This window comes from Pipistrellus hanaki (assembly GCF_964339955.1).
Source record: "Pipistrellus hanaki genome assembly, chromosome: 1".
Classification (NCBI taxonomy): Eukaryota; Metazoa; Chordata; class Mammalia; order Chiroptera; family Vespertilionidae; genus Pipistrellus; species Pipistrellus hanaki.
This window is the reverse complement of record NC_140503.1, coordinates 168,259,033-168,279,723: the sequence shown is the minus strand read 5'-3', so window position 1 is coordinate 168,279,723 and position 20,691 is coordinate 168,259,033. Positions and strand designations below refer to the sequence as shown.

At 37.5% G+C, this 20,691-nt stretch overlaps 1 protein-coding gene across 4 annotated transcripts in view; it reads left to right on the top strand.

Annotated features, from left to right (window-relative positions):
• The first annotated feature begins 3,048 nt into the window (after nt 1-3,048).
• LOC311623636 (alpha-fetoprotein-like) overlaps nt 3,049-20,691 on the top strand; it is a 32,052-nt gene continuing 14,409 nt past the window's right edge. The window contains exons 1-9 of one of the 4 annotated variants that reach the window (XM_084885992.1): nt 3,055-3,169; nt 4,289-4,340; nt 4,487-4,628; nt 6,197-6,408; nt 8,432-8,564; nt 13,730-13,827; nt 14,837-14,966; nt 16,465-16,679; nt 18,517-18,649. In XM_084885992.1, the coding sequence (XP_084742118.1) occupies nt 3,085-3,169; nt 4,289-4,340; nt 4,487-4,628; nt 6,197-6,408; nt 8,432-8,564; nt 13,730-13,827; nt 14,837-14,966; nt 16,465-16,679; nt 18,517-18,649 (1,200 nt within the window). In that variant the 5' untranslated portion in view covers nt 3,055-3,084. Of the gene's footprint in view, nt 3,170-4,288; nt 4,341-4,486; nt 4,629-6,196; nt 6,409-8,431; nt 8,565-13,729; nt 13,828-14,836; nt 14,967-16,464; nt 16,680-18,516; nt 18,650-20,691 lie in introns of all 4 variants that reach the window. The other 3 variants (XM_084885995.1, XM_084885994.1, XM_084885993.1) reach the window with 3 other exon arrangements.

The following is a 20,691-nucleotide window of genomic DNA, read 5'->3' as shown; positions in this document are numbered from 1 at the left end:
GGTGAGAAGAGGGTGGGGAATTTCAAATTCCTACTGTCATTAACCTGCTGCATACTAGCGGCTTCAGACAAGTTCTCTGCAACCTAGACCTCCATTGCTTTAGGTAGGATGGAGAATAACCTTTATGTCACAAAGGCTTCAGAGAAACATATTAAACCACTCTACTACAACATCCCTAATACAGTGGCCAGCAGATGATAGGTATTCAGTTCATGGAGCTATTTTTTCCTTTTGCCATTTTTTTCTAAACACTTATTTACTAATAAGGATGACAAGGAAGAAAGTTTTACGTAAATAATAGATTATAAATTCAGCCAACAAAAGTGAGACTGAGCACAATTAGCTAATTCTATATTGTATCAAATAGTGGATCCTCTTCTGTGTCCAATATTATGCTAAGAGCAGCAGCTATGGCACCTGAGCCCTAGAAACCTGTTACCACCACAAGGCTCTTCATCACAAAGGAAACTGCCACACAACTCTCTGCTGATGTGCTAGAGAACAAACTAATACTGACCAATGTGATGTGAAAAGGGGAGGAATGGTTTATTCAAAACACACATTTTACATGGAGAAGTGAGGACTCAGAACCACTTATTCTGTATTGCTCAGACAAAACCTAAGGAGTAGAACATACCTAGACTTGTGCAGGAAGAATGCTCTGGTACTAGAGATGCTTGTAAGTGTGATACGCCTCCTGATGCACTAATGAATGTCAAGACTAATGAGTGCACGAACAACCACCACCCAGGATTTTGGTGGGGTCTAGGGATCCAGTCATGGTTTTTTCTGAAGTTCCTTTGAACTCTGTTTCCATTAGTTGGGCAAGGATCAAGTTTTCTGTCCAAATAACATTTGTTAAAAATTATCAGTGTGTTCTGTACTTGTACACCTTCCATTTCTTATATTAAAGGTCAGGTTGAAGATCTAACTCTCTTAGGGAACAAATCATTTGCTGTCTTTTGAATCCTGTCACAAAACTCATTCCTCGCCCTTTCTTAAATAACTACTTGTCTTTCCTCTGGTCTGAAATTCCACCATCAGGCTTAACATCTTTTTATGTTTTCAAAAGTCTTACTCTGAGAGGATGGTTCTCCTGGGAAGTTAATTTCATTCAAGTTTTTTTTTTTTTTTAGAAAGATTAATGAGTTTTACAAGTTCCAATTCCAATCAGTTAACAGTGGCTGTCCTATGGCATAGTTCTGTGAATAATTTTAAGACTGAGTCTAGGTTCAGAGAGAAAGCATGAAATCATCAATGAGTAATGTCATCCCTAGAATAATAGATCCATTTCTGATAGTTCCCAGAGGTTTAGAGTAAGATCTCAAGGGGAGGGCTCTAAGAATGCATGACTAAAGAAATGTTGAGCATTGGGACTATTTAGAGAACCCTGAAAATTATGACAGAAACCTGGCAAAGACACTCTTCCATTTGCTGACCCTGGCTTTCTATCACACATGGCCATCAGTATTCTTTACATTAGCCAGTGTGTCCCAATTTCAAATAATAATAGTTTTGTTTTTTTAAACAAATATCTCTCTTAGTTGTGATATACTTTGCCTAGAAGACCAGAAATGAGAATACATGGGTAACAGAATCAAGCAATGGACTGCCTGCCTTAGAGATGGCCTGATCCAAACCCTTCATCTGCAAATGAGGAAACTGAGGACAGGAATGATTAAAGTGGTAATCAGTGAGGTCCCATTTCCAAAAATGTGGACTTTACATTTATTTTAGAATTTTTATTTAATCAGTAGTTACCTGTTTCCTGCCTTAGATGCAAGAATTCAATGACAGGCAAGCAGACAGTAGCTGAGGAATGTTGGGACCTCAGCTTTTGATACTAGCTATTGGCTGGTATAGGCTCTGAAGTCAGACAAGCCTTAATCTCTACCTGTGAGTGCATGAGCAAATAATATGACCCTGTCTTAATTCCTTATTCAAGAAAGGGTATTGCTATTATCCTATCTAATAAAAGAGTGATATGCAAATTGACCTTTACTCCAACACACAAGATGGCTGCTCCCATGTGGACACAAATGGTCACCACAAGATGGTCAGCAGAGGAGGGCAGTTGAGAGGGATCAGATATGCAAGGGAGGGAAGTTGGGAGGGACCAGGCGTGCAAGGGAGGGCAGTTGGGGGCCATCAAGCCTATAGTGGAGGGCAGTTAGGGGTGATTAGGCCAGCAGAGGAGGAAAGTTGGGGGGAACCAGGCCTGCAGGGAAGGCAGTTAAGGGTGACCAGGTCTGCAGGGAGGGCAGTTAGGGGCAATCAGGCTGGCAGGGGAGCAGTTAGGCATTAATAAGGCTTGCAGGGTAGTGGTTAGGGGTGATCAGGCTGGCAGGCAAAAGCGGTTAGGAACAATCAGAAAGATAGGCAGGTGAGCATTTGGGAGCCAGCAGTCCTGGATTGTGAGAGGGATGTCCGACTGCCCATTTAGGTGCGATCGTACTGGTAAGATTGAGCCTGAATAGGTAGTCAGACATCCCTCAAGGGTCCCAGATTGAAGAGGTGCGGGCTGGGCTGAAGGACACATACACACATACCCATGCATTAATTTCTTGCACTGGGCCTCTAGTATGGTAATAGCGCCAGGCTCACAATAAGCATAAATCAGTTTGGTCCCATTCCCTTGTGCTTTCTCCAAAGGCTCGTGCTTCCTACTTTTCTCAGGAACCTGAAAAGGTGTCTAGCACTGAAACTTGGGCCTTAACCATTTATTTGAATTGGGGGTGGGTTCATGTTTATCTTCTTCCCTCAGTTTAGAACTTTGACCGTGTCAGCAGATACTTTCAGGAAAAGAGATATTTACCCAAAGTGTTATTGATTACTTCATTGCAAGGCCTACATGGTGTATTATTAAAAAACCAAGTACATTGACATAACTCATTTTAAAATCCAGTATTCGTTAATGAATGGCTATCCATCAACAACATTTCTTCATTGCTATGAATTCTTTGACTTGATCAAAGTCATAGTGGCCTGGCTAAATATTCACCAGAAAAAAGTTTAACTATATAAGGGGACTCTTCAATTCCCTCAAATGATAGAGCACCTTCCATAAAAGTTTGTCTGAAAAAAATGAAGACTGTCAGATTCATATATTTTCTTGCTTTCTTCAGCCACATTAAATGTCAAACTCTTCAGAGAAGTTTACTAGATGCAGGTAGGGAATCCTATTTCCAATTTATACATTCCATGTGCCCAGAGTAAGAGGTAATGACCTACTAAAATGAATATGAAAACACTTCTCTTTCTCAGTGTTCATCACTGTCATTGGGTTGTTAAAAATTGCTGGAAATTAACTTATAGAATGAATGAATGAAGAGAGCTAATATATTGAATCAATTCACAAGAAGACCTCATTTTAGACTTATTTTCACTCTGTTGAGAAATTAAAGCAGGGTCATATTATTTGCTCAGGTACTCACAGGTAGAGATTAACTTGCATTTAAAATTTGGTAAATGGCTTTAGATAAATCAAAAGTATTCATAATAGCAGAATAATATTAGAGCTACATTATTTAGTACCTATTGTGAGCCAGGCACTATGCTTGGTGCTTCAGACAGATGATTTCATTTAATGTGAACAACTATCTAGTGTAATAGAACTTGTTTGCATTTTTATAGAGAAACACAAATTCTGAGAGCTTATTTTTCAAAGCCACATTAAGCATCAGAGCTCAAAGTTGAACTCAGAATAGCTATCTCTAAAGCCTTTTCCTATGTTAGTATGGCAAATAATAGTGGTTTCTTTACTTACTAGATAGCTGCTAAGCTTTATAGAAGCTATTAGTATAAGAAGGAATACATTGTTTTCAACAGAAAACAATGTGGTGAGTGGAGGTGATGAATAAGATGAAGATGACGAGCAAATCCAAACATGTGAGATATTACTTTTGTCAAATGAAGCAAACTCTAATTTTCTTAATATTTTTTAGTGTGGTATTGAACTCTTCTAATGTAAAGAGTTAAATAACCAAATCATCAAGTTCAATTATTTTAGAAATTTCAATATAAGTACATGTAACTCATTTGTAGGCCAATGATAGATTTCAACTGCACAATATATTGAATAGAAATGTCATTCTCAGAATACAGTCTAAATACCAAGCAAAGATATATTCTAGTAATTTTTCTAATTTATTATGATAATCAAAAATTCCTCTAGAAATTTATGAGTGAATAAATATAGATTTCAGAACTGTAAAGGAGGATTTCAATTTGGAAGTTTTCCTGTTATGCATATAAAGCCTCTTTCTCTTCACTCCCCCTCTCCCCCCAGCCATGCAGCACTCTAATAGCCAGAATTATCTGGAGGAGAACTTAAGAGACATGTGAGTTTTATTGTCAATATACTTCTATCTGAAACTTAAAATCACATTAATTATTTAGGGGGAGTGGAGTGGGACAATGAGATAACAAGAATGATGGTGGAAAAGGATTCAATTCTATCTTTAACACTCACAGTGTCATGTTCCAGCATTAGCATTATGGTTGCTCAGTTTCTTCAGAAATCCACTTATGAAGAAGTACAAACCATAGTTAAAGAGTTACTAGATTTTGCAGAGAAGTGCAAGAGCCTCAAGCCAAATGAGTCACCTTCAGAATGCTCTTATCAGTTGGTATGTGAACATCTTGTGCGCTCTCTCTCTCTCTCTCTCTCTCTCTCTCTCTCTCTCTCTCTCTCTAACTAAATTGCAAGCAACACATGTTGTTATAAGGAGGGCTCACTGAATAAATTGGTTGAAGATTGTAAGGCAGCAATATGTACATATTCATACTTAAGATATAATCTTTATAGTTTTATAAACTTATAGTTTATTAGTTCAACTCTAGGACTCTTTGAATCAAACATTCAAGTAAATGAATTATAGCCTAAATGTCAATTTGTTAATTTGATTTCTTTGCATCTATCACTAAACTACTGTAGTCTGACATCTTTGTATAAAGGTTCCTGGGAAAATAAAGTACTAATTTTAAAATGTTTCTTAGAGAATATGTAAGAGAGGAAAGAAGTGAATATTATTATGGGCTCTTTTCCAAGTTAGTAGATAATCTTGGAATCTTAGGAATTACTATTGTTTCTTATAAAGTATGTCTATCTTGTGATTAGCAAATTCTTGATAAAACTAACATATTCTTCTATCTATCTATCTATCTATCTATCTATCTATCTATCTATCTATCTATCATCTACCTACCCACCTATCTACTTGATCAATTATTCTCACTGCAAAAATTTAAAATACAAATGAGTAGTTTTCTTCCTTATTTGTAATATTTTTATCCCTTCTTTTACAGCCTACCTTTTATTAGACTGCATGTAGATATAGAAAAAATCATTAGCTTTATAAGAAACAGATTTTAAATGAAGTACTTATGTCAGTGGCTAGACTCACTTATTTTATAGTAATTTCTTCTTATTTACATTTCAAAAGCTGAAGATTTTAGTCCATTATCCCCCAAATCTTAAAACATTTCATTTGAAGTTTATACTATTCCACACATTTACCAAATACCACCAAAAGATATTTGAAAACTAACTGAATTATTACATTTCCACTTGAATATTTGACATTAAATACACATTGCTTCAAAGTTCAATTCTTAATATAAGTTTCCATGGAAATAAAACTAGGAAGTTAGGAAAGCAAACTACTATCTATTTAGACCCTGGACATTCTGGCTTATGTTTATTTTAATACCTATGAACTGTATGAAAATGAAGTAATTACATAGGGAAGGAAAGAATAATAAATTCTATTTGGTCAATATCCAACATGTGGGAATTTAGACTTAGAAACCTAAAAGACTTTTGTTCAGAAGAACTATATCCAGTGACTATTGGATACAAAGTATAACATTCTGCACTCAGTTGCCTATTAAAAAAAATAATTCCTGCCCTGGCTGGTTTGGCTCAGTAGATAGAGTGTGGGCCTGGGGACTGAAGGGTCCTAGGTTTGATTTCGGCCAAGGGCACATGCCTGGGTTGTGGGCTCTATCCCCAGTAGGGGGTGTGCAGGAGGCAGCCAATCAATGATTCTCATCATTGATGTTTCTATCCCTCTCTCTCCTTTCCTTTCTGAAATCAATAAAAATATATTTAAAAAGTAATAATTCATTACTCTTCCTGTGGTTAGGAATGTAAAATACACATGCTTCCTTTTTAAGTTATTATTTCCTCCTACAGATGGCCACCTTCTTAGAACATATATGTAATAATCAAGGAATGGCTGACAAACATGTATATTCTGACTGTTGCAATATAAATAACACTGCAAGACACAAGTGTTTCCTATTAAATAAAAAAGATGAAGCAGATTACAGGGAAATATTGCAAATTCCGAATCCTGAGCAGATTTGTGAGGTGAACAAAGAGAATCAAGCGTTAGTGAAGAAGAGGTAAGTCGTTTCTCCTTGCCATTGTCTTAGAAGAAGAGTATTTTCCAATTTTGAAGACAGGTATTTTTTTACATAACAACCTCTGAGAACACAATGCTCTATTACATGGAATTAAAGTGAAAATTTGAGCATATATATATATATATATATATATATATATATATATTCCCCCTCCCCCTCCCCCCGACTGACAATTATGGTCTCAGTGAACTCAGTTAGGTTATGGAAATGTCTGAGCCATGAAAAATTGAAAGTGACTAGAACCTATAATGCACCCATCTCCTTAAAGGTTAGGTTAGTCAAACTAGAAGCAAATGAAGTTGAAATGTACAGTCAAGCTTGTAAAGCATAATAAACAGAGAGTACTAGAAAAAGAGATCAGGTAATACCTCAGGCAAGGGGCTGGCATTTGGGATGTTCATCAGGGGATATGAGGGGTGGTATCTGATAAGTGTGGCCACAGAGGCTGTCATTGGGACACTAGGAATAAGTAAGTAACAATTGTAGATGTCAGGGGTGAGTTTTCTACTCAAAAACTCTGGTTCTATAATTCCCACCTGGAGTGGACAGCATATGGCAAATGAGTAGGCAAGCTTACATTTTGATTTTCTAGTTAACACAGGAGTCTATACTTTGAGAGCGGTTTGCTAGCAAGTGACTGGGGTTTAGAGGCAGGAAATCAATACACAGAGAATTAGAAATGACAAGAGAAATATAAGGCTTCAGTTCTCAGGGAATCCAGTTCTGACCATCTTACCAACACAGGCTCAGACACCAAGAATGAGGCAAGGATCTGATTGCTGGATCTAGAGTGCAAGATCATAAAAGAAGTTAGGTTTCAGGTTTTAGTCATGAAACTCTGGGCCAGAGATGAGTGGGCAGACAGCATGACAATGCTGAATAATGCTAATTTTTTAAATTCACCCATGAGAAGGGCAGAATTGCGGCAGCAATTACTGAGCCTTCATGAAAAAATTAAGTGGACTTAGCCACATAGGGAGAAAGGATGATGGTACAGAAATTGGAGAGGGTTCCAACTTGTCTGACATTAAGGGCAACCAAATGGGATCAGAAAATTGGCTACCTATTTACTGTAGGTGAGAATTATAGAATCAGATTTGAGTTGAACTTTCAGAGATTAAAAATTCTAACCAATACTCAGGCAGCAAATTTAACCTCTTCTTGAATATTTACAATAAAGTCAGTGATTAAGAGACTATTTTATATGCTAATTTTAACTTATGTGTATACAACTATAAATATTTAAGGGACAAATAATTTTCTAATTACTTCCGTTATAGTTATAAGTCAAGAACTTGAATTAATTCTCAACCAAGGAAACAGTAATTTATATAAAAACTGTAGAAAAAGTCAGCTACTTTGAACTGAAAAGATAGCACAACTTTCCTAGTCTAGAAAGAACTTCTAAATTTAACTCTTCTGTACTCTTGTATAATCCTGCACTTACAATTCAGCTTAGACTATTAAATTTTCTAATTTCTTTGCTTATGTAAGAGTGAAAAGTTTTGATTACTGATTCTCTTTCCCTCCCCACTACCCTAGAGGTACAGTTGGTCACTCATGGGCACTCAGAATGTCTGACTAACCTCATAATAATCTATCCATTGTGAACATTTGATGCATTAAGTATAGTGCTAGTTCATACCTTTCACCATGATATTCTATGTGGTACAGGTAAACAAAACTAAGTGAACCCTAAATTATTTTTAAATATATTTTTATTGATTTTAGAGAGGAAGGGAGAGGAAGAGGGGGAGATGGAATCATCAATGATGAGAGAGAACCATTGATCGGCTGACACCTGCACACCACCACTGGGGATCGAGCCTGCAACCCAGGCATGTGTCTATGATCAGAATTGAACCCAGGATCTTTTGGTCAATAGGCCGACACTCTATTGACTGAGCCAAACCGGCTATGGCAAACCTAAATTTTTAAGAAACAGTATCAGCATATGTTTTTGAACTCTAAAGTTCACAACTTCGGGTTTGTCACATTACAGGTACATTTATGAAACTTCTAGAAAGCATCCATTCTTGCATGGACCCACTATTCTGGCCATGTCTTCTTGCTATGAAACAGCTGTTCAGTCATGTTGCCAAGAAGAAAATAAGACTGAATGCTTCCAGATGAAGGTAAGATACTCGTATGTCAACTGTTATTCAGGGCCTTGCTATGCGAAGTGTGGGCTGTGGACCAACGGCATATGCATCACCTGTAAGCTTGTTAGAAATGCAGAATCTGCAGCTCTTCTCCAGACTTACTAGACAAGACTTCATTTTAACAAGATACTTAGGCGATGTGTATAGTTATAAAAATTTGAGGAGCATGATCTAGCATAGATGTTACTCCATAATAAATATTTAAATCTTATTTACTGTTGCTGCATAACAGAACACCCCAAATTTTAGTGACTCAAAACAATAATTTTATTCTCTTTCATGATTTCTGATGAAAGATTGAGGAAGGACTCATCTGACCACTTCTTTCTCATGGCCTTTCATGTGGTTATAGTCAGACAATGCTTGGGTCTAGAACTCTGAAGGGCTGAAATACAAGGGGGGTGCTTCAACATCTCTTTCTTCTCAAATAATCTCAGGGCCTCTGAAAGCAGTCTCTCTGCTATTGAAAAAAGAATGCAAAAACCTATAGGTATTTTTCAAAAGAATTTATTTGAGCCAAACTGCTGATACTGCCAGGAACCAAAATCTCAAATGCTTGGGGAAATGGCCGTGTGGCAGTTTTATACATTGGAAATTAAGGAGGGAATGAAGCTAAAGAATATTACATAAAGGTGGGAGAAAGCTAGGCAGGGCTTGGCTTTCAGGACAGTTAACAAGATTATGAAGCATTTCAAAGATATTAACATAGATGTACAGAAACAATGGGCAGGACTTGCTGAGGGAAAGAGAAACATTCTGCTAAAATGTCAGCCCACCATATGCGCCCAGTTAGGAAGCTGTGATCAGATCATCCTGTGAGCTGCTTTTTTTTTTTTTTTTTTTTTTGTGAGATTTATTATAGTGCCTCTTCATTGTCCACAATGCCTCAACAAATTTGGGCTTCCTTACAGCATGGCAGCCTTGGGCAATTCCACTGCTTTCCCATGGCCAAAGCCTTTAAGAATGAATATTCTAGTTCTAAAGCAGAAATGGTATGGCCTTTCATGATCCAGACTCAGATGTTACTTCTGCCATACTTTATGGTTAAAACATCACAAAAACTCATCAATTTGAAGGGGACAGTATGTAATAAGCCTGTACCTCTTGATAGAACTGTCAATATCTCACTGTAAGAAGAGCATAGGATAGAAACTATTGCTGTAGTCATCTTTGGAATATAGTCAGCCACACTTAACTTTAACCATGTGGCATTTTGTCCTTCATTAAATTATGTATAAACTAGAGGCCCAGTGCACAAAATTCATGCACGGGGGGGGGGGGGGGTGTGTTCCCTCAGCCTAGCCTGCACCCACTCCAATCCATGACCCCTGGGGGATGTCGGACCACTGATTTAGGACTGATGGATGGGGCCTAAACTGGTGGCCAGACGCCCCTCTCACAATCTGGAACTGTTGGCTCCTAACCTCTCACCTGCCTGCCTACTGATTGCCTCTAGCCCCTCTGCCTGCCTGCCTGATTGCCCCTAACTGCCTCTGCCTGCCTGTCTGATCACCCCTAACTGCCCTTCTCTGCTGGCCTGATTGAGCCCACAACTTCTCTCCCCTGTCAGCCTGATCTCACCCCCAACTGCCTCTACCTGCCTGATCTTGCTGCCAACTGTCCTCCCTGCTATCCTGATCTCACCCATAACTGCTCTCCCCTGCTGTCCTGACCATCCCTAACTGCCTTCCCCTGCTGGCCTGATCTTGCACACAACTGCCCTCCTCTGCAGGCCAATTTGATTCTGATTGGTCAGTTTCTATGCCAGTGAGCGTATCTGGGCCTATCACCGGGGTCTTATCAGAAAGGCAGGGCTAATCAGCAGCCCTGGTGGAGGCCTGGAGAGAAATGGAGGTGGCTGTTGACCAGGCCGGGAGAGAAAGAGGCAAGTTCTGCCTGGTCAATGGCTTCCACAGAGGCTACCGATCAGACTCTGCCTCTCTCTGCAGGCCTTTTACTGGGCCTGATCTGCAGCCCCCTAGGCACCAACAGTGGCCCCAGTCAGTGCTGTGTTGCCAAGGCAACCCATCACCGATTTCCGGCCTGGTTAAGCCTTTGGTTGTAATGGTTGTTACAACCCTGGCTCTTTATTCTATAGATAGTTGTAAATGTGATTGATTTCATGATAAAAGTATGTTTTGTGTGTGCAAATTAAAGGTTCTAAATATCAACATACAATAACCATTTTTTTCTAGAGGAGGCACCAGATGGATTTTCCAAAGGTTCTTATGAAATGAGTAGTAGTTTGATAATCATGTTGATGAATTCCTCAAGGTTAAATGAAGTGCTGCTTCTTTCTTGCTGTCTTTTTTTGTTTTGTTTTTTAATCTTTTCAGTGAGATTTTTCATCTCATATTTCTCTAAACTGCTATTTCTCTATTCCTTTATATCTGTTTTTCCTATTGAGCTCATTATTATCTACCTTGTGTAAGAAATTAAATTATATATCTAAAGTGTTTCTGGCATATGCTAATTCTTCAATAATTATATCTATTATCATTAAACTGGAAGCCCAGTGCACAAAATTTGTGCACTTGGGAGAGGGTCCCTCAGCCTGGCCTGTGCCCTCTTGCAGTCCGAGGCTGCAGGGAGCAAGCATAAGCCAGCAGTCGGACATGCTTAGTGCTGACACAGAGGCGGGAGACACTCCTGCCACCGCCACTTCACAGGGGGAGTGCCACTCAGCCAGGGGAGCTTCTGGTTGAGTGGCGCTCCCCCTGTGAGAGCACACTGACCACCAGGGTGCAGCTCCTGGCTTGAGTGTCTGCCCCCTGGTGATTAGTACACGTCATAGTGACCAGTAGCTCCACTGTTCAGTCTATTTTCCTGTTAGCCTTTTATAATATAGAATATATATAGATTATATATAAATATTTCCTACTTTTTCATTCTCTTAATGAACACCAATTCTTTCAGAAGCCAATTCTGTATTCCTAGTAGGACAGTCTTTTTTTTTTTTTATTGCTTTTGGTTTCATATTAATAAAAAACAAAAAGTAAATGATCATGCAAACTTATGTTTCATTATCTGGTATTTCTGAAGAATGAGCATTTTCATGAAGATGCATTTTCAAGGTAACCTGCTGCTTACTATTTTAAGTTACAAAGTTTTCTTAACCTTAACCCTTGCAATCAAAATTTTTCCTTCATGTATAATATGCCTCTATAATGTTAAGCATAAGCAAATGTTTTTAAGTTAGCTAAGAGTTCTTTTCTTCTCTACCTTGCTTTGTGATATTTAGATTCACTGCTTCCAAGATGTCTGTTCCTAGCAGTTCTGGCTCCCAACCTCAGAAAAAATTACATAACCAACTGTGCAAAAATTATATCTGTGATCAGACACAACCTTATGAACTAAATATTCAGAAGCTCTCTTATAAATAAACTAGAGGCTCGGTGCACAAATTTGTATATGTGTGGAGTCCCTCAGCCTGGCTGGTGATCAGGGCTGACTATAGCCTTCTTGCCCAGTCCTTATTGGGGCTGATTAGGGCTAGCCTGCCAGGAGGAGGGACTGTAGGAGGTTGTGAGTTGGCTCCTGCAGGAGGTTGGTTGTGGGAGTGCACTGATCACCAGGGGTCAGCTCCTGAGTTGAGTGTCTGCCCCCTGGTGGTCAGTGTGCATCATAGCAACTGGTTGACCAGTCATAATGGTCACTTAATCTTTTATGCATAGATAAATAAGCTTGTTTGTACTTAATTTCAAATGTGTATTATTAAAGACAAAAAGGATATTCTATCTAATAAAAGAATAATATGCAAATTGACTACAACTCCAACACACAAGATGGCTGCCCCCATGTGGACACAAGATAGCTACACAAGATGGCCTGTAAAGAAGGGCAGTTGGGGGTGATCAAGCCTGTAGGGGAGGGCAGTTAGGGGTGACTAGACTGCCGTTAGACACCAATCAGGCTGTCAGGGGAGTGGTTAGGGGGTGATCAGGCTGGCAGGCAGAAGTGGTTAGGGGCAATCAGAAAGACAGGCAGGTGAGCAGTTGGGAGCCAGCAGTCCTGAATTGTGAGAGGGATGTCCGACTGCCCGTTTAGGCCTGATCCTACTGGGATTGGAGAGGGTGCAGGCTAGGCTGAGGGACACACCCCCTGCGCACAAATTTTGTGCACCGGGCCTCTAGTTTATAATTAATTATAAAAATGTAATTATAATTATTGTATCAGTTTTGTGGTTTGAATATTTCCTTTGTATATATTTTTTAATTTCTTCTTAAAAATATAATTGTAAGGTGCAGTTACCCAAAGTAAAAGCATTGTGTGGTCAATATAATGTTTTCAATGGAAATATAGACTACTTCTGAAATTTTAAACTATTACTTACCTTCTCACCACTCAGAAATATCAAATTTGGTATTTTTTTTTTCTTTACAGATTTTATTTTGTACATTGTGAAATCACACTAAATATAGAGTTTTGATAGAAACTAAAACATCTTACTTTTTATTAGAAATATACATCTTTTGAAAAATGTGCTATTTTTAAGTTAACCACCTCTCTGCTATTGAAACATTTTATTTGTCTCCAAATTTTTGTTATCATAAAATATATTTTTTGAGTAATTTCATTTTTATTTATTTTGAAAAGTTTATTTGCAATTGTTTCAAAAGTAAAAATCCCGAGTTAAAGAATTAACATATTTGAGGGTACTGCATTAATATATATTGTAAAATTAAAACATATATTATAGATAACACTTGGACACATATCCAAGATGAAAGAGTGAGTTACTTGAATAAAACCAAAATACAACTGAAAGTAATATTGAATGTATTCTAGTGGCTCTTTGGACTTCCCTTTGCTCAGTTTCTTGTTCTCATTTACATTCCCAATGTTTTATCACTGGAACAAGTGATCTATGAGAAAGAAAGAAAGATGTGTATGTATATATGTATATATATATATATATATATATATATATATATATATATATATATATATATATCTCACACACACACAAAAAAAAACAACCCAAAATTATGCTGTTGCATTTGGCCTCTTTAAATTTGACACTAATTTTTTTCTAATTTTGAAAAAATTTTCAAAACACAATTTTTACTTTTTCTTTTCTTTATGAATGATGAAAATAACTACCATATTTCTCTGAGGTTTGTTTTTGCTAATTACAGCTACAACCCATCGCAAAATACATTAGAGAAATATCTTTGAGGCATCATCATTTATGTGAAATTGAGACTAAATTCAACCACAAAGTAGCAAAAGCAGTGTAAGTTACCTATTCAGATTGTTGGACTTTGCTGTTTCTGGATCACCCCTGTTGATTAAACTCATTTGAAAAATAATTTATTTTTCATTTAATAATGTCTCTCAGAACAGACCAGGTTCCTTTCTCTACACATATGCTACTTACCCTGCCTGTGCAATAGGGCACACAGGGCTGGGCATGAAATTGCTCAATTGTCATCTCCTCCCATTATCTCCTGCCTCAGTTTTTTCTATCTGCTCACCCTTAGTCTCTTCCTCAGTGCACAACGGATTCCATATACAGAAGGAGGTACTCACTTATTCTGCATGGTAAAGGCTGGAGGACAAAAGCTATTCCTTTTTTTCTGATAAGATAGGAAAACATTGGTTTCAATGTTACACAGAATAGAGGAAGTCAGTGGTGTTTCTTGGGGTGGGAATGGAGGAGTAGGAAATGGGAGAAGAATTTGATGTTATCCAATATGCCTCTTTCCGGGCCTAGATTGTGTTTCTGGTCAAGTTGCCCCTATAAACATGCATCTGCCTTATATTATCTTTCTCTACAATTTAGGACAACATTGGACTGCCTCGAAGCTCAGTTCTCCTTACAGGGCAGGCGCATTTTCTTTATTTCCCAAGAAATTTCAGGGATGTTGTTCAGTTGTTAACAGAGAAAGGCAAGGGAGACCCAAGGCTCCTGTATTTATTGTCTTTGTGATGAAGTATTTTACTTGGAAAATCAGATCAGATAAATATCCAAATCACTACTCTAGGCAGCTCAAGTCTTTAAGCAATAATTTAAATGATTAAAATGACTACATTATCCATGACTATGAGTTGAATCATGTTTGTTTTGTAACTTAGATATTGTATGACTCTGGGTGCCATCATTGAAGAAATAGAAAGCATTTAGAATACACTCTTCACCCTACATTTAGAATGTGTTTCTATCCTTTTGGTTACTCAATGAACTAGAACTAACTTCAAAAATGATCAAGTTTACATTATTGTTTAAAATTTTTTTTTTCCAGGGAATTGGTTCTTTTGACTAAAAAACAACCTAATGCTAACTTTTCTGAAATTGCCAAACTGACTGCTGATATTAAAAACCTTCATCAGACCTGTTGTGAAGGAAATGCAGTAGCATGTGTGTTTGGCAGGGTAAGATCTTCTGTCTTCTCAAAATTCACTCCAGCCTTTAAAATACTTATAATTCTTACCATAAAGAAAGAAGAATGGGGGGAGGATGAAAAGGTTAAAGGGGATCAACTATATGGTAGTAGATGTTGGGTGCTGAGCATACAATGCAATGATGTATCACAGAATTGTGCACTTGAAATTTACATAATATTATTAACAAATATCACCCCAATTAGTTAATTAAAAAACCCTATATTGATTAAATAAAGGTGAGAGTGGTAAATAATGAATCTGAAAAAGTAATTATCATTTATCAGATTTTGGTATTTAGTTATGCTAAATTCTAAATAATGAATTAGAATTATTATCCTTTTGAATTTTCTGACATAAATTAAATAATGAGAGTTACCTTTCTGTGAAGGTTTGAAAGAACTTGTCTGTGAAATGAACAGGGATGAAGACAGAAACTGGTGTGACAGTTTTCTCTTACCTCTAAGAATCTTTACATATAAGGATGAATGATTCTAGAATGTTTTTCCTCTTCTTTTGTTTCCAACTAACTTCTTTATGTCCTTTAAGATTCAAATTATTCAAGATATTCACACTACATATTGCTTTTTCTTCCTAAGTATCATATATACTAGTATACCTTTCTTACAAATTCTGTTATAATACATTATTATTGTTTAATTGTTTGATTCTCCAAGTAGATTGTGAGTTGCTTAAGTGTAGAGACTAGATTATTCATGCGCACACACAATTATCTGTGTGTGCATATATATAGATAGGTAAATGTATGTAAGTATAATAGTAATATTATTGTAATACTAGAGGCCCAGTGCATGAAATTTGTGCACTCGGGGGATGGTGTGTTTTCCTCAGCCCAGCTTGTGGCCTCTCTTAGTCCAGGAGCCCTTGGGGGATGTCTGACTGATTGCTTAGGCCACCAGTTGGACATCCTTAGTACTACCATGGAGGTGAGAGAGGCTCCTGCCACCGCTGTTGCACTCACCAGCCATAAACCCAGTTGTGGGAGCACACTGATCACTAGGTGGCAGTTCCTGCATTGAGTGTCTGCCCCCTGGTGGCCAGTGTGCATCATAGCGACCTGTCATTCTGCTGTTTGGTCAATTTGTTTATTAGTCTTTTATTATATAGGATATGTAGTAAATGACAGAGACAAATGTTTCCTAAATAGATATCTTACAACAATAGTAACAATAGCAAGACAATAAAGCTCTTCATTTGTATTTTGTTGACCTAAACATAGAAACAACAATATGGTCTATTTAAAAGAAATTGTGACACTTGTAAGATAAAAAGAAAAGCTTTTTAAATTAGAATGAGTCACTACAAATGATTTTTTTGATCTCTCAGTTTGCCAAAGATAAAGCAATATAAGATGAGAAGTTTTTTTCTCTCTTGTGTTCTATTAATAACAATAAATAAATAAATAAATAAATAAATAAATACGTTAGAATAAAATCTTCAAAAACAACTGCTCCCTTTTCTGTTTTAGAGCCAGCTGATGAACTATACCTGCTCTAAACAGGCTTTCCTATCCAGCAAGATCACTCCATGCTGTGCACTGCCAGTGCCATTCAGAGGAGAATGTGTTATCAACTCTGAAAATGACAATAAACCTCATCTTTCATCCCTGCAACTCAGTATGTTTACAGAGGATCAATTTGTATGCAAACAATTCTCTGACAAGCAAGACGATTTCCTACAAGAGTAATACAGATTTTTGTAAAATCTTAATGATGGGATATTATATTTATGGATTATTTAAAATGGTATATAGAGTTGTAAACTTAAATAATGACAATGGTTACCCAATGATGTGAATGAGCAACTAAATGGAAACTGTGAGCAGCAGGAGATGTTTTGTGGAGCCCAAAGTTGGCAGCACTACATAACTCCAGCCACAAGTTACTATATTGGAATGCAGGCTTTGGGTGGTTAGGTCTACTGCATTTTGAGAGATTCTGGGAGTCTTTTAATTTTTAAATGTTGACAACTAACTCAGGAACTTTTTAAAAAATGCAGTGGGGATCAAATGTTTGCAACCTTTTCTCTAAAAGGTTTAGAGTCCTATAAGTAAGAACGCTAGAATGATATATCTGGTCAGCTCTTCTACTGTATTTTAATTATTATTTTTTAAAACATATTTCTTATTGATTTCAGAGAGGAAGGGAGAGAGAGCAAGAAACATCAATAATGAGAGAGAATCATGGATTGACTGCCTCCTACTGGGGATCGAGCCCACAGCAGGAGCATGCGCCCTTGATTGGATTTGAACCAGGGACCCTTCAGTCCAGAGGCCAGTGCTCTATCCACTGAGACAAACCAACTAGGGCAATTCTTCTATTTTAATTAATACTTACTCTCAAGGCTATAATGTGGCATTTAAAGATGAGAGATACAGATGGAGTATTAATATCTCTGGTATCCATTCACAAGTGCATATTAATTTGTGCTTAAGACAAACTGATTTCAATATTATTGTATGGTTAAAATATTTCCAAGATCACTTTGTGAAATATTATTTGGATTTGTAGAAAGTCCATAGATATGTTTCAGAATTTATATTTGATATTGGATTAAAAAGTAAGTGTTACTTCCTGAACCTACTTATTCCTAAACTTGCATCTGGTACTGAAAAAGTTGCTAGGCCTAGATTTTTACATTAGACTATGAGTTGGGAGACTTGATTTCCAGTCCAGCTTTGCCATTTGGCATGTTGGTCAAACCACGAAATTTCTTCAGGCTCTTGTGATCCGACAGTAAACTGAGGTGGTTGAATAAGATGACTTCTAAGATACCTCCTGCAATTCTGACTCCTTTGAAAATATCCTAGACTCAAAATTTCCTTTCTTGTAACCTAGAAGAATGTGTAGATTATGCATGAACTACTCATGCTTGAAGGTTTATATGGAAAAGAACAAAAGATGGTGATTTAATATCTAGCCAGTGATTTAATATTTTTCAAAAGAATTGTAATACTTATAAAATCTAGCCTCAACTAGAATTGAGAAAAATGTGTTCTCCCCCAAGTTAATAAATTAACTTGAAATTAATTTCTAATGAAAGCCAAGAACTATCAGCTAATTAGAATATTTGAGTTTCAAGTTCTGGATCATCACTCATTACTGTGTTTTATTGATTTTAGAGAGTGAGGAAGGGAGATAAAGACATAGAAACATTGATGAAAGAGAAATATCTATTGGCTGTCTCCTGTACACCCCCTACTGGAAATAGAGCCTGCAACCTGGGCATGTGCCCTGATTGGGAATTGAACCAGTGACCTCTTGCTTTATGGGTCAACAGTCAACTATTGAGCCATCCTGACTTGACTTGGCTACTGTGTAACTTAAAAGACATTATATATATTTATTGATTTGGTTTCCTTACCTCAAAATGTAGTCAATAAAATTACCTCTCAGCCTCCTAAGGTTTCTAAATGTTTAAGGACAGTTAAATATTGAATATATTATAATTGGCTTTTGAAAGAAAACTCATCACCTTTGAATTTTGCTGTTTACTTTCAAATATGTTCATATGGATACAGGTTTCTTTATGAATATTCAAGAAGACATTCGGAGTTGGCAGTTCCAGTGATTTTAAGAGTGGATTCAGTATATCAAAAGTTATTGGGAAAATGCTGTGAATTAGAAAATCCTCTGGAATGCTATAGCCATGGGGTAAATGCCTTTTTATTGCTTAACCTGTTACTCCTAAGTGATTACAAGCACAGAAAAAAACACAGTTCTGTTAGTACTGCTACACTTTAGTAAGATGATCATACATGTTCTGGCTAATTTCACTACACATGGAATATCACTGCCATCTACCATATTTTCCAGCGTATAAGACGACTTTTTGAAATGAAAAAAGTCAACCGAAAATTTGGGGTCGTCTTATACGCCGAGTATATCCCGAAAAAAAACGTCTCGATATGTCGCTAAACGAATTTTCCAACTCGATCCAGCACCAATCACTGCAAGGCTGCTCGGATCGCCTCTCTAACTCAGCCAATCCAAGCAGGCTTTTTATGCATGCAAATTATACATGTTCTGTACCCGAAGCTACACTGTGTTCTAGTAAAAAGCCTGCTCAGATTGGCCAGAGTCAGAGAGGTGGTCTATTATAACCTTTGAACCTTTGCTTGTTGTGATTGGCTCACCGTGGTACATACAGTTGCAGCACAGGAACATTCTGTGTAGCCAAAGCTGCTGTATCAGGACACATACAGTGAGTTAAAAGGTACCTTAATAGAACATTCTGTGTGTAGCTGAAGCTACAATACTGTATAACCCCAGCCTAAAAGATTAGTGGGTGTACAACAAATGGCTGGTAGAAAAGAACCCATCATGGCTCCAGCAAGAAGAAGGAAATTTGAAGCCAGTTTCAAACTGAAAGTTGTAAACTTTGCCAAGGAACACAATAACGGTGCTGCGGCAAGACAATATGGAGTAACAGAAAGGATGGTCTGAGACTGGAAAGCAAATGAAGAAGCATTAAAGAGTATGCCAAGGTGTAAGTGTTCATTAAGAAGAGGCACCCCTTATTGGCCAGAACTCGAAAAGCATGTAGCAGATGTGGTTCTTGAGCATCATCAAAATGGTTATGTAGTGACACGAAACAAAATACGTATGTTTGCACTTCAGTGGGCCAAATCTAACCCAGATAACAGAGAAGGATTTAAGGCCACTGTATCCTGGAGTACTAGGTTCTTGGAAAGGCACAATCTGGTACTGAGGCAAAAGACCAAAATTGCACAAAAATTACCTGCAGATCTTGACGGCAAAGTAAGTCTTTTCTATCAATATGTAATACAACAGCCCAAGAAACATGGCTATGCATTAAGTCAGATCGGAAATATGGATGAAACTCCTATGAATTTCGATATGGTTGGAAATAAAACTGTTAATCCAAAAGGTGCAAAAACAGTGTTAATTAAAACAACAGGACATGAGAAGTCCAGTTTTACAGTGGTACTAGAATGTACAGCTGATGGTGCCAAACTAAAACCAGTGATTATTTTTAAAAGAAAAACAATGCCGAAAATCAAGTTCCCTGTTGGAGTTTTTGTACGTGTGAATGAGAAAGGATGGATGGATGAAGAAGGGGTAAAGCTATGGCTTGATAATGTATGGAGTAGGCGACCAGGCGGACTTTGTCAAGAATGTAGCCTACTGGTGTGGGATATGTTCAAGGCTCATTTAACTACCAGCACAAAGAACAGGCTGGTAAGAATAAACACAGATGCGGCAGTTATTCCTGGAGGATTGACATCATTGGTACAGCCACTGGATGTGTGCCTAAACAAGCCATTTAAAGATCGCATTAGAGAACAGTGGAATGAGTGGATGGTTAGCAACAAAAGTTATTCACAAAAGGAGGAAACATGTGTGCGCCACAATTGGATGTTTTGTGTAACTTTGTCATAAAAGCCTGGAATGATATTACTGAAGAAACAGTAATCAGGTCTTTCAAGAAGTGTGGCATATCAAATTCTTTGGATGGTATGGAGGATGACTTCTTGTGGCAAGATGAAGGGGAAGCCGAAGCTGAAGCCACACCATCTGATTCAGAATTTGATCCATATGATGACTGTCTTACAAATGTACCACAAGAAGTCATTGATGAACTTATGATGTCAGAAGAAGAACATGATGAGGATTTTGAAGGATTTTAAGCTCACAATGCTCCTCTGCCCAGAAAAACCTTTTATCATCCCAGT